The 13,922-nt window shown below is 40.3% G+C and overlaps 1 protein-coding gene across 4 annotated transcripts in view; it reads right to left on the minus strand.

Annotated features, from left to right (window-relative positions):
- Positions 1–10,003, minus strand: part of LOC115933307 (contactin-associated protein-like 3) — a 235,434-nt gene extending 225,431 nt beyond the window's left edge. For all 4 annotated transcript variants that reach the window (XM_055351714.2, XM_055351712.2, XM_055351711.2 and 1 more), the window contains exon 1: positions 9,884–10,003. In XM_055351714.2, the coding sequence (XP_055207689.2) occupies positions 9,884–9,968 (85 nt within the window). In that variant the 5' untranslated portion in view covers positions 9,969–10,003. The remainder of the gene's footprint in view (positions 1–9,883) is intronic.
- Between the last annotated feature and the right edge of the window lie 3,919 nt (positions 10,004–13,922).

Here is a 13,922-nt window from a genome sequence, read left to right on the forward strand (position 1 = left end):
ATACAAAATCAATGTGCAAAAATCACAAGCATTCCTATACACCAATAACAGACAGAGAGCCAAATCATGAGTGAACTCCCATTCACAATTGCTTCAAAGAGGATAAAATACCTAGGAATCCAACTTACAAGGGATGTGAAGGACCTCTTCAAGGAGAACTACAAACCACTGCTCAATGAAATAAAAGAGGATACAAACAAACGAAAGAACATTCCATGCTCATGGGTAGGAAGAATCAGTATCATGAAAATGGCCATACTGCCCAAGGTAATTTATAGATTCAATGCCATCCCCATCAAGCTACCAATGACTTTCTTCACAGAATTGGAAAAAACTACTTTAAAGTTCATATGGAACCAAAAAAGAGCCCACATTGCCAAGTCAATCCTAAGCCAAAAGAACAAAGCTGGAGGTATCACACTACCTGACTTCAAACTATACTACAAGGCTACAGTAACCAAAACAGCATGGTACTGGTACCAAAACAGAGATAAAGAACAACAGAACAGAACAGAGCCCTCAGAAATAATGCCGCATATCTACAGCTATCTGATCTTTGAGAAACCTGACAAAAATAAGCAATGGGAAAAGGATTCCCTATTTAATAAATGGTGCTGGGAAAACTGGCTAGCCATAAGTAGAAAGCTGAAACTGGATCCCTTCCTTATACCTTATACAAAAATTAATTCAAGATGGATTAAAGACTTAAATGTTAGACCTAAAACCATAAAAACCCTAGAAGAAAACCTAGGCAATACCATTCAGGACACAGCCATGGGCAAGGACTTCATGTCTAAAACACCAAAAGCAATGGCAACAAAAGCCAAAATTGACAAATGGGATCTAATTAAACTAAAGAGCTTCTACAGAGCAAAAGAAACTACCATCAGAGTGAACAGGCAACCTACAGAATGGGAGGAAATTTTTGCAATCTACTCATCTGACAAAGGGCTAATATCCAGAATCTACAATGAACTCAAACAAATTTACAAGAGAAAAACAAACAACCCCATCAAAAAGTGGGCAAAGGATATGAACAGACACTTCTCAAAAGAAGACATTTATGCAGCCAACAGACACATGAAAAAATGCTAATCACCACTGGCAATCAAATGCAAATCAAAAACAACAATGAGATACCATCTCACACCAGTTAGAATGACGATCATTAAAAAGTCAGGAAACAACAGGTGCTGGAGAGGATGTGGAGAAATAGGAACACTTTTACACTGTTGGTGGGACTGTAAACTAGTACAACCATTGTGGAAGTCGGTGTGGCAATTCCTCAGGGATCTAGAACCAGAAATACCATTTGACCCACCCATCCCATTACTGGGTATATACCCAAAGGATTATAAATCATGCTGCTATAAAGACACATGCACACGTATGTTTACTGCGGCATTATTCACAATAGCAAGACTTGGAACCAACCCAAATGTCAATCAATGATAGACTGGATTAAGAAAATGTGACACATATACACCATGGAATACTATGCAGCCATAAAAAATGATGAGTTCATGTCCTTTGTAGGGACATGGATGAAGCTGGAAACCATCATTCTCAGCAACTATCCCAAGGACAAAAAACCAAACACCGCATGTTCTCACTCATAGGTGGGAACTGAACAATGAGAACACATGGACACAGGAAGGGGAACATTACACAATGGGGACTGTCGTGGGGTGGGGGGAGGGGGGAGGGATAGCATTAGGATATAGCTAATGCTAAATGACAAGTTAATGGGTGCAGCACACCAACATGGCACATGTATACATATGTAACAAACCTGCACGTTGTGCACATGTACTCTCTATTACTTAAAGTATAATAATAATAAAATAATAAAAAATTAAAAAGTTCAGTGTTCGAGTTCTCTCTTTGTCTCTTGGCCTCTGCGATGCCTGCAGAAACCCAGTCGCAACCCATTCATTCATATTCCTCTCCTTAGAGCCAGGAGTTAGCGCCCCAAGGGCAGTGCTGAATCCCTGGACAGGACTCGGGATAAATGCATTCCCCCTGCTGTCTCTCAGAGGCACAGCTGTGAAACACATTCTACCAGCTTCCTGAGAGCTTCCCAGGGAGTTCATGCCCCAGTTGCTCACAGAAGTGACTAGCTCAATGACACCCCCTTTTGGTGGATTTTTCTTCTCTATTCCATTCTTCCCTCTTTTATGAGCTCACTTTCTAAAAGAGGCTACCTGCACAAACGCCCATCACAGGCTCAGCTTTCTAAAACTCTGGCTGGGACAGTGGACTTTCCAGAATGGAATGTGGGCAGTATTCTAAAATACTAAATAAAATGCAATAGGAAAATCAAAGGGATGAATGTCACATGGCATAAAGAAGGAGGTAGAGGACATCTGCCTAGCCTGCCAAAAACAAAACAAATTGACAATCAACCCTGGCCACCCAGGAGATGAGCTTTGTCACAGCAATTCTTCCTCATATCCCAGAAAAGAGGAGAAGAAATGAGGACAGTAGAATCAACTGTGACATCCAAAAAAGGAAGGCTGCCCAATCTCTTCTCTAGAATGTGTCAACTGTGATTTATGAAATGACATATGCTATTTTTATATTGCAATGTTTGCTTATCTATAGGTAAGATCTCACTATTTCTTATGTCATGTTATAATTATATTCATGGAGAGGATGACCATTGCACAGACAAGTACACTGTGAAGAGCCGTGAGGAGAGATTTTACCCTACTTGCAAGCTAACAAATGCGTCTGCCAGTTTGTTTCATGGTTGCGGCAGAAGACTCCTGGGTCAAAGCAAAGGACTGTATTACTTACAGCATAGCAAACAATATGAGCATCAGCATATTTGCATCAATTTCCCTGCCTCCAAGTCCTCTGGGGGAACATGGATGGGCACAGATGGATGTGTGCACACGCAGTGGGTTACATGACAAGTGAGGAGCCCTGAGCTTAGGGAATTCAAAGTTTTCTATGGGCAGCAGGCATTGCTTGCCCTTTGGCAACACTGCTGAAATAAATCTCTTATAGTTCAAGATGTATTGATAAGCGTGTTAAGCTTATTTTTATACATGAAGAATAACAAATTGTTATTTTCTATGGTTATTCACAGTATCTCAAAATCTATGTGATATTTTACTAGCTTAGTTTTATTATAATTTTAAAAGACCATTTGGGTTCCTTTGTTAGTGGACAAGAATAAAAAGAGATAAATTAGTTACTTTCTTAAAGCTAAGCAACATCATTTTCTATTGAGGAACCCAAAACTTTCCTTTTACAAATGTTTGTAAATTGTAGGTTCTGTGACAGCCTGTGCTATAAAATGTCATAAGCTTGTAAGAGCTTTCTTAACACAGCTGTGGACTTTTCTCCTGGTGTTGTACAGCAGTTCAAATTAGCACAAGAATCATAAACCCTATATCTGAACAGCTATATAATATTATATATTTATTTTCCCATTTGATGTGGCATTCCTTTTTCTACCAATCTTCTTGCAATAAATTCATAAATATCTTAATTATAGCAAATGTGAAGTTCTTAAAGTTGAGAATCATCAAACATATTTCTATTACAGAGATATATTCTTCAAAAAGTCATCTAAAATAGGAAACCCAACTGGGAGACACCTTAAAAGGTTATCTGCCACAACAGAGGCTTTGCTTAAAATACTGTTCTCTCTGTATTCGTGTTAATAATTGATTTGTCTTTGAAATTAAATTAGGAATCTACTATATCTAGTGGTCTTGAAATCAAAGCCCCCTCCCCGTTCCTTATCTTCACTGCTGTGTTCAAAAAGACTAGACTCCAGGGACCTGTCCAAAGCTGAGTTAAATATAGGATGTCTGAGAGACACCCTTCTTTCCTAGTTTGAGGGTAAGCATGTAGCTGTATGTGTGTGGAGGGGTGGGTGGAGGAGGTTAGCTGTATCAGGGTAGGCATAATACTATATTTTAAATCCCTCCTTCTGTTATAAATGTAAGCTGAAAATAGTCTCTGCTCCCAGCGGCAGCAATCGTAAACTCGCTTAGTTCTGCCTGTAATTTAATTTAAACATGTGACATTGAGACAATGTTTCTTTTAATTCACATATAACTTCTTCCTCACCCACATTCCAGCCAAATAAACACATACTTATAGAAAAATGTGATTGTTTTCCTGGGCACCCCAACAATTCAACTGTCCCTAAAACACCAGGTTCAATTTAAACTCTATTAGCTTGTCTGAGGGCTAAGATATCTAAAAATCCAAGACAAATTATCATTTGCGTATATGGAGGCAGCTCTGATTGAACAGATATCTAAAACTGATAGGTAATATTTTAGATCAAATCACTCCATCAAGTCAAAAACTAATTCAACTGTTTGTTCAGTTTCCAAAGGAATCCTTCCATTTTGGTCTAGTGTTCCATAAACATTGACTTTACATGAAAAGGACAGTGAAGAGATCTCTTGAACCGGCCAGAAAGTTGAAGCTCAAGGTTGTAGAAGATTTCAGCTACCAAGTCCAAGCCTTCTAAAAGATTCCCAATATGTACATATATCATTTTCCTAACTCTACATTTGCCTGAGAAACAATGACATTCAATAAACTTTTTTCCATGGGATTTAGTTACAAAATAAGTCAAGGAACTACAAGTTATATATTTCCTGGAAAAATATACTATTATACATATATATTATATATTCAAAACTCTGTAAAGCATGTAAAGTATAAGCATATACTGAGTTATAAGGCATAACTCAACATGTTATTTTAACCTAAAATTTTCTTAGGGCCTCAACTGCAAATGCTTTAATTGCCAATGGTTCATAAACACATCTGTGAATCAGAAGCAAGTAATATCCTCTGTTTTTATACTCTCAAAAAATGTGATTATACTTAATCAAAAGTAATTCAAACCACAGCCCAGGCAATACATATTAGACCATGTCTTCTTGGTAATTTAATTCTTAGCAATAATTTTAATTGCTGCCTTATTAAGTAGGTATGCTACTTAAATTACAATCCTGTAGTTATAAGGTTAAAACTATTTTAAAATCTCAAATGTTTTTAGATTTCAATCACTCTTTGTATTATTATAACAAAAATGTTCATTAACTGGAACACATGCAGTATCATTTTTTAGCCCCCACTTTATGGTATTTTTTAATTTTTATTACCAGAGTAGTCATTTAATTATAAAATTTTAACCAAGCTAAGCATATACTCCGTTTTTTAGAAAACTAGGTTTACTGTAGTCCTGTTAAGGCTATCATAGTAAGTAATGAATTTCACACTTGTCTTTTATACAGTACCACAACACATCAAGCAGATACACGAAATCCTTGACAAAAGACATTTAAAACAAACAATTCCATGCTTTATATGTCAAGTGGAAAAGGAATATTTTTTCTACAGTGACAGAGCAGACTTGACATGTGCACAATCATGTACAACCAAGCGTTTGCAAATGCTCTTACAACGTGGAGCAACCGGGCCTAGGGACAAGCAACCTTTCAGCTAAGAGTCTCATCAAAGGTGCGGAAGCCCACTACAGAAGACCAGATAACAGTCAGTCTGACGGGTTCATTCAGATATTCAAGCTTTAAAAAGTACTTCGAAGACTGATACAGATGTCCTAGGCAATAAACTTCCCAAAAAGAATGGTGAACAATCCCAGTGACAATTACATCTTTGTCATTCAGAAATCCAGGCTAATTGGATTTAGAGACATACATAAATGAACTGTTATTTCTCATAATTGTTTTTTTTCAGCCTCTTTATTTTTAATCTACATCTTTTAGGTAAAATGCATCAATTTAACTACATTTACTTATTCTGAGTTTTTCTATTGGTCCATGTTTCCTTTAAACACAATTTTGAGTTTTTTAAAGTAACCATTTGATTTTGAAACAAATTTACAGAAAACATGGAAGAACTATGCTAATATGCTGTATCACCCCTGAATACTTCAATATACATTTCCTACAACAAAGATGTTCTCCTATATAACCATAATATGATCATCACAGTCATCATGGATAAAGTTCCAATATTTAATCCCCAATCTTGTTCAAGTTTCACCAATTCCCAATCATGTCCTTCATAACATAAGCATTTAATGCAGAATAGTATTTAGTTGCCTTGTTTTCTTAGCCTCTGTCAATCTGGAATGCCTCCTTCCTCACTCCACTCAACCTCTGACAACTTGCTATAAGTCACCACCAGTGCTATAGGTCACCACCTGTCTCTCCAGGTCCCCACCCTTGCTACACTGTGGATGCTTTCCTTACCCTGCTGGTTTCTGAATGCTCTGCCATGGTCCTGGGCCTCCCCACTACCCAGCATGGATGCCTAAGCTGAACTGAATGACCTTGGACTGAATTGTTCAAAAAGAGAAGGGGAGAGGAAGAGGAAGAAGAATGCCAAGTAATTTGATTTTTCTTTTTTCATGATCAAACCAATGTCTTGGAATTGATTATTATTTCTATGGGCTACTTATGCTCCGTACTGTTTGTATAGAGTTTGGTGAAAATGAATAAAGGCAACTGAACTACATTTTTTGGTTTGTTTTTTTTTTTGAGACAGAGTCTCACTCTGTCACCCAGGCTGGAGTGCAGTGGCACGATCTCAGCTCACTGCCTCCTCACAGGCACCTGCCACCATGCCCTGAAATTTTTTCATATTTTTAGTAGAGACGGGGTTTCACCATGTTGTCCAGGCTGGTTTCGAACTCCCGACCTCAAGTGATCCACCCACCTCACCCTCCCAAAGTGCTGGGATTACAGGTGTGAGCCACCGTGCCCGGCCTGAACTCCATTTTTTATAGAGTACCATTTGACACTAAAATTAAGAGACTGTTACTCATCTGCAGAAACTCTCTTTAAATGGTATTACTAAAAGGTCCAAAATGAAAAATCTGTAAAAATAATTATTCCTACACTCTGTGAGATCTCTTTCCTGACACATTTCACATCTAAGTGAGTTTCCTCTCTAACCCACACACACTCTATAGTAGGCTTACCCTTCTTTCCCCAGGCTGGCTGGCGAACTTGTGAAACATAACCATTTAGGGGAAAAAATTGAGGCAATTAAAATTAAAAATGTTTTAGGCTAAGTAATGAATAAATTAACCCACTGAAAAGTTACATCAAAGGCTATTACTCAGCATTTTACCAATTACAGGAATTTCTGCAAAATCTGCCCAGCCATTTGTTTGTGTATCCCTGGGATCAGTGCCCAGAGTTCAATCTTTCTCTTGATGCTTCCTGCTGTTTTCAGGGACTCAATGAGAGCAGTAAGTGACCTTTCACTCACTGCAAGTCTATGGGCACTGAAGTTAGGAAAATATTTCCCTTCATGCAGAATCTTCCTAACAAAGCTTTCCCATGTATTTGTCGGGTCAAATAACATTCAGATAAACTGCACATAATCCCCAAAATGCCAAATGTTTAGAGAGCTTTTTTTTTTTTTTTTGAGACGGAGTTTTGCGTTTTGCTCTTGTTGCCCAGGCTGGAGTGCTATGGTGGGATCTCGGCTCACTGCAACCTCCATCTCCCAGGTTCAAGCGATTCTCCTGCCTCAGCCTCCCGAGCAGCTGGGATTACAGATGCCTGCCACCACGACCGGCTAATTTTTGTATTTTTAGTAGAGACAGGGTTTCACCATGGTGGCCAAGCTGGTCTCGAACTCCTGACCTCAGGTGATCCACCCACCTCGGCCTCCTAAAGTGCTGGGATTACAGACGCGAGCCACTGTGCCCGGCCTATAGAGCTCTTCCCATGAAGAGCCATTTCATGCCATCATCAACAGGCTGCCTTCGTGGGTGGCCAATGTGCTTCTGGAAAACCAGCTGTGAATAACGTGAGCAACTCATGGTGTCTAGATGAAAAGGAAACTTTTAGATGTCCTTATTGACTTTCTTCTTGGTATTGAAGGTGGTATAATTATTACAGTTACATAGTTTTATCTGGAAGAATTACTTGATCTAAAAGGTAATTTAAAATTAGTAAAATTTATTAGATATGAGGATACTAAGTTTCATCAACGAAAGAAGACTGAAAACACCCACAGTAGTAGTATTGAAATTTTACGTGTCACTCAGCAACTCGCGAGAGTCCCGTCTGGTGCTGAGTCCATTTGGAATATCTGTCCCTGCCCTCCCCTCCTCCAAAAAGAATGTTCACTATAAACGAGAAGAGCTTAATTTCTATGGGCTTTGTAATCCTTCCACTGGATTCCAAGCAAAATAACTATCAATACAACTAATCCTGAGAATAAAAAGTAATCACAACTATGCAACAAAAACAGGAAAGGTGGTGGCAGGGTCTCACTCAGATTTCATTGCTTTGCTTTTCTCCAGGAAGGTCTTTTTGAAGCCCTGTTTATTCAATAGTAAGAGTGACCTCTAGTGACTTATTTTGTTGTTGTATTTTGCCAGTTGATTGGTCAATTACTCTAGCATGCCTTTCTATAAGTAACTCATTTATGTGTTTATTTAAGCCAAACGGCAGTTTCCATTACAAGACCCAAGGATTTTGATTTAAGTAACAACGTTTTATTCACAAAGCCCCCTCACAAAAGCAGATTAAAGTTGAATCTGAAACACGGTACAGCATCTGACCAAAGGAATCCGGAGCTTGTTTTTTGGAAGGGCACACCAAGTGTAGGATTAACTGAGGCGCAACTGAATCATGATGCACAGTGAGTGCATGAACCCATGTGCGTGCCCTGTGTGTGAAGAACCAACCCACCCTTGAGCCCGCGGGCAGAACAGCACTGAGCTACGGCAAACTTTTCATGACAGCTTAGGAGGACTGCTGAAAGCTATCCTTGGTTATCCTGCAATAATCTAAATTTCCAAACATGGCCACTAGCATTTATTGGAACTTATTTCGAAAGAGATTTTGGTAGGAGAGGGCTGAGGCTGACAGCGGGGAGATGCCACTGAAAGAAAAATAAAAGTGATTTGAGAAGGAGGAGGAAGACATTTTAAAAATTCTAATCTCATGGTTTGATCAATCAAGAAAGAAAAGACAACTCTGATAGAGACTTACTCCAAGCCGAAAAAAAATGTGCAATGTTGTGTAAACATTTTTATGTGTGATAAAATATGGGTACATTATGTTTTGCTCATCTGTCTGGAATATCATCATTATATTAGAATCATAGCCCATTCTAGAAATAAATGCTTCCTAGGTGTTTACCAAATTAAGGAAAATAAAAAACAGGGAACCCGATGGCAAATTAAATAATGTAAAATATTAGCATCCAGAGAGGAATCATTTTCAAGATCACCTAAATGACTGGCTGAGTTTTGTCTTTAAGCAAGAACTTTCTACTATGAGAAACGAAGCCCCTGACAGGGGTGTTCAAGTGTTATTCCCTTAGTAGTTAGGGCAGGTTATTAATTTAGTTTCGCCTACAGGCGCTCTGTCCCTATACTGCATGGAAGTTAATTAGCATTTTAACTCTGAAGCTGCCAAGGTCGGCAAAACTGTAAGCTGCTAACATCTAAGTTGATGCAGTATGATGTAATGTCTGCCAGTTTTTTCCCTGTTAGACTTAATTCCTACAAAATATTACAATCTTAAAAAGGAATAAATGACAGCATTTGCAGGCTAATCTCTTATTAAGATGCTCTTTTCAGGTTTTACAGAAACGTCCACTTTCTCAATGAATATTCGAGTACATCGATTAAAAAGTCAAAACATGCATGGTATATCTTAGACTCCCCCACAAGAGGAAAGTCTATTGTAAACAAAATCGTCTTTTTCGGGTTGCAATTCCAAATGTTTTTTTAAGGTTCTTCATGTTCAGGAGCATGTTCTGCAATTCCACTTCCAAATATTACCGATAATAAAAAAAAAACAAAGTTTTCCAGACAGCCTAGCGCAAGTTTTAAACCATTTGCTGTACTTACGTGGATTTCCTGCTCCTACGGGGCTCCAAGTCTGAGTGGGGAGAAGCAGCAGCACCTTGAGGACGGCCCAGGCCACTGAAGCCATGCTCACTTCAGCCAGGCGCCCTGAGACCCGGGCACGGCGACGGCCGCTCTGCGTCGCTCCTGCTCTCACTCCCGTCCCCTGCGCGGCTCCGACGCTGCTCTGTCTCCCCTGTCCAGTCTCTTGCTCTCTTCCTCACGCACTGGCAGGCTCCCTCGGCGCTGCAGACCCTCCCGCCAAGCCGCGCCCGGCCCCAGCTGCGTCTCCGAGGTCGGCCCCGCGGACTCGCGCCGCAGCTTTCTGGAGCACTGGGGGCCGCGCGGCGCCGCCCCAGGCACGGAGGCAGCAGGTTCAGGCGCGTCCAGGACACTAGGCGCGGGACGCGTCTGGCAGCAACGCGAGTCAAGAAGCGAGCGGGAGGGACGCCCCAGCTCCGCCTGGCGCTCTCCTCCCGTTATACCGGCAGCTTCCTCCATCCCTCCCTCCCACCGGGGCGGGACGGCCGCGGTGCACGGACTCGCGCCAAAGACCGCGCCGTCAGCCTCCGCCTGCAGGTGGAGAACGCCAGGCTTTATCACTCCGCTGTTCACCCAACGCAGGGGCTGCACCCAGGAAAATCCTGTCCTGTTTGAGTTCAAATAGGGAAGATGGGGCAGAAATAACTCTGCGGCGTGTACTCAGGCAGACGCGCGCACACTTTGATTTTGCTAGGAATTCTGACTTGTAGAGAACCAAGCTGGGAAACCGGGCCAGGAGCAGGGAGAGGCCGGTGAGCCTGGGTTATGCGAGTGCAAGCCTTTATTTAAAGTTTTAATATTTTGTGTATCATGGGTTTTTTTTTCTTTGCGATTACATTCAGTTTTAAAACTATTTCATTCATTCAGGATTAGCGTTACTTAACAGTTGCTCCTGAGACTAGTGCGTTAGTCCCTTCACCCTAGTCCTGGCCTTGGTGGAAGTCTAAAATTTACATTTTATTCCAGCTTTCTGTCCAAAAGAGCAACCCCTGCAAGTGTAGGATGAGGAGCTCAGTCCAGCAGCAGCTAACACTGCACTCCAGCCCGGGTGAAAGAGCAAGACTCTGTCTCAAAAAAAAAAAAAAAAAAAAAAAAAGAAACAAAGCATTCTCCCAAATATTTTTGTTTATATAAAAAGATAAGTCTCACCCTAAATCTATGTTAAACTTATAGAAAGAACAGGTAGTCACAGTTAGAATGTGATTTTAGGGGCTAGGAAATCAACCCCAGACTTCAGCAAATCAATGTTCTACCATTGAAGTGTGCTAATATTTAGTATGAAACCGCTTACGGATTTCAGCTCTTTTCCTGAAAGCAAACTTTAATATAGCAGAAGTCATCTGGATTTGGGCTGGAGATGGGGAGAATGAGAGGAGGCAAGTACTATAAGGGGTGGAGTGTAGGGGTAGGAGAGAGTAAAGAAAGGCATTAATTAAATGTCAGAAGTGAATTTATTCATTTGGTAGTTTTATCTAAACTGAAAACTGATCCTTGCTTGAATGGCTTGATAGAGAATGCGTCTCTCATGGGGCAAGGATAAAGCTATAATTATAAAACTTCAAGCTTAAAATAATGGGACTCAATGTTTGGGGCATCTTTTTAACTCAGCTAATCTAAGGATATGAGAAAATACTGTTCCTATTTAAGGAGCAAAAATTGGTAGATATGTGTTTGGGAGAATTTTTAGGTTTGCCAGCATTTGTGTTTCAGAACACTAAACAGCCTCATGGCAAGCCTGAATTTCTGAATATAATGAAGCAGAGACTGTTTTGTCTTGAGTAGATCCAGTTCGTGAAGGCTCAGGGGAACAGCATGCTTCATGCCTGCCAGCAGATGAGCTTCAAAGTGCCTTAAGGAAGCATTTTGACCAGAAGGTAGATAACTCTTATTATAGAAGAAGAAGGAGTGTGTAATTCATCTCCTACTGGTAAGAATAGTTATTGCTTTTGCAAACACTGTAAATGTGCAATCTAGAAGCTAGAAATAAGTACGCAGTTAGAAGGCAGTCTTTTTTTACATATGTAGTGAAACTACTACACTTTCTGCAGTGGCAAATCTAAGCAGAGATTGTAAATCTAAGCAGAGAGGTATCCAGGATTGTGGTAGTCTACACTGAGTATGCCTACATGATGGTAGAGAAAAAAAAATGAAGATTACATGCAGGATAGCTCCCTAAGAATATCAGATAAGAACTTCTGCAGAACAACTTGTTATGCATCTTCTGGTCCAAATTTTCAAAGAAACTGCTGCCGAGTATAAGGATACAAAAAAAGAGAGAGAGAAAGGGAGAAAACAAACAAACAAAAATGACCCTGAAGTGATAACATATTTGGCTGCACTTGTTATTTAGGCAAGTCTGTGACTCAGAAATGAGATGGTCTGGAGGGAGACTTTAGAAACAATAGCAAGACACGAAAGTTCTCTCGAAACCTTGGATCCCATTTTTCATAATAAACAGAATTATGTCTTTTTTGATTAGCTTGTGAAAATTATTTGAGAATAATTTATGAGAAGTTCCCACTGCTATAATATACTGAGTTCAATAAATTATTCATATTTTATTTTCATTAATTAAAATAAACCCAAATCCTATTAAGAGCTTTTTCAAAGACTGATAACCATGACTACAAAATGCTTTGTTGTCACATTTATTTTCATTCCATAAATTAAATAGACTCTTCTTTGTCTCTAAAGGCTATTTAAACATATTATGTTTCCCAGGAAAGGCTGCAGTTAAATGTTGGCATTTTGTCCTTATGTTCCTATAGTTTCCTGTTGTAGCAGTGTAGAATGAAGTTATGCCAGAACAATTTCCACATAAATGTTGAATAAAGTGGACTTTTCATGGTTCAGAGAGTTTTGTGCCAATATGTTTCTTTTCTTAAAGCGTTCAATGTAAATTTATGAAATTTTAATATTCTCTCATAAACACCTAAGTGTAGTTGCCATTAAATACAGATTCACATTCATGTTAGAACTGCTATTTTTTTGTTTCATATGATTTGTTCTTTTTTTTTTTTTTTTTTTTTGAGAAGGAGGCTTGCTTTGTCACCCAGGCTGGAGTGCAGTGACGCCATCTGGGCTCATTGCAAGCTCCTCCTCCCGGGTTCAGGCCATTCTCCTGCCTCAGCCTGCCGAGTAGCTGGGACTACAGGCGCCCGCCACCACGCCCGGCTAAGAGAGTGTGTGTGTGTGTGTGTGTGTGTGTGTGTTTGTGTGACTACAGGTGCCCGCCAACACGCCCAGCTGAGTGTGTGTGTGTGACTATAGGCGCCCGCCACCACGCCCGGCTAAGAAAGTGTGTGTGTGTGTGTGTGTGTGTGTGTGTGTGTGTGTGTGTGTATTTTTTTTTTGAGACGGAGTCTCGCTCTGTCATCCAGGCTGGAGTGCAGTGGTGCGATCTCAGCTCACTGCAAGCTCCGCCTCCCGGGTTCACGCCATTCTCCTGCCTCAGCGTCCGGAGTAGCTGGGACTACAGGCGCCCACCACCGCGCCCGGCCAATTTTTTTTTATTTTTAGTAGAGACGGGGTTTCACCGTAGCCAGGATGCTCTCGATCTCCTGACCTCGTGATCCGCCCACCTCGTCCTCCCAAAGTGTTGGGATTACAGGCGTGAGCCTCCACACCCCGCCGGCAAATAAATTTTAAAGCCCTACATTCTTGGGCAAATTTTACCCTTAAACAAAAATTCAGCCAATTGTACTAATCCAATAAAGAGCCATTTTAGGGAGTCTAAAGATTTTTTATGAAAGCTCTAGTTGAATCACATATCAAAGTACTGGTCTATTAAGTTTCTTTTTTTCAGATATAAGTTAATTTTGATGTATTTTATTAGCTCTTTAAAAAATCACACTTTTGAGGCTGCGTGCAGTGGCTCATGCCTGTAATGCTCGCATTTTGGGAAGCCAAGGCAGGCGGATCACTTGAGGTTAGGAGTTCGAGACCAGACTGGCCAACATGGTGAAACCCCTTCTCCACAAAAAATACAAAAATTAGACAG

This window comes from Gorilla gorilla, chromosome 13 (genome assembly GCF_029281585.2).
Source record: "Gorilla gorilla gorilla isolate KB3781 chromosome 13, NHGRI_mGorGor1-v2.1_pri, whole genome shotgun sequence".
In the NCBI taxonomy this organism is placed as follows: Eukaryota; Metazoa; Chordata; class Mammalia; order Primates; family Hominidae; genus Gorilla; species Gorilla gorilla.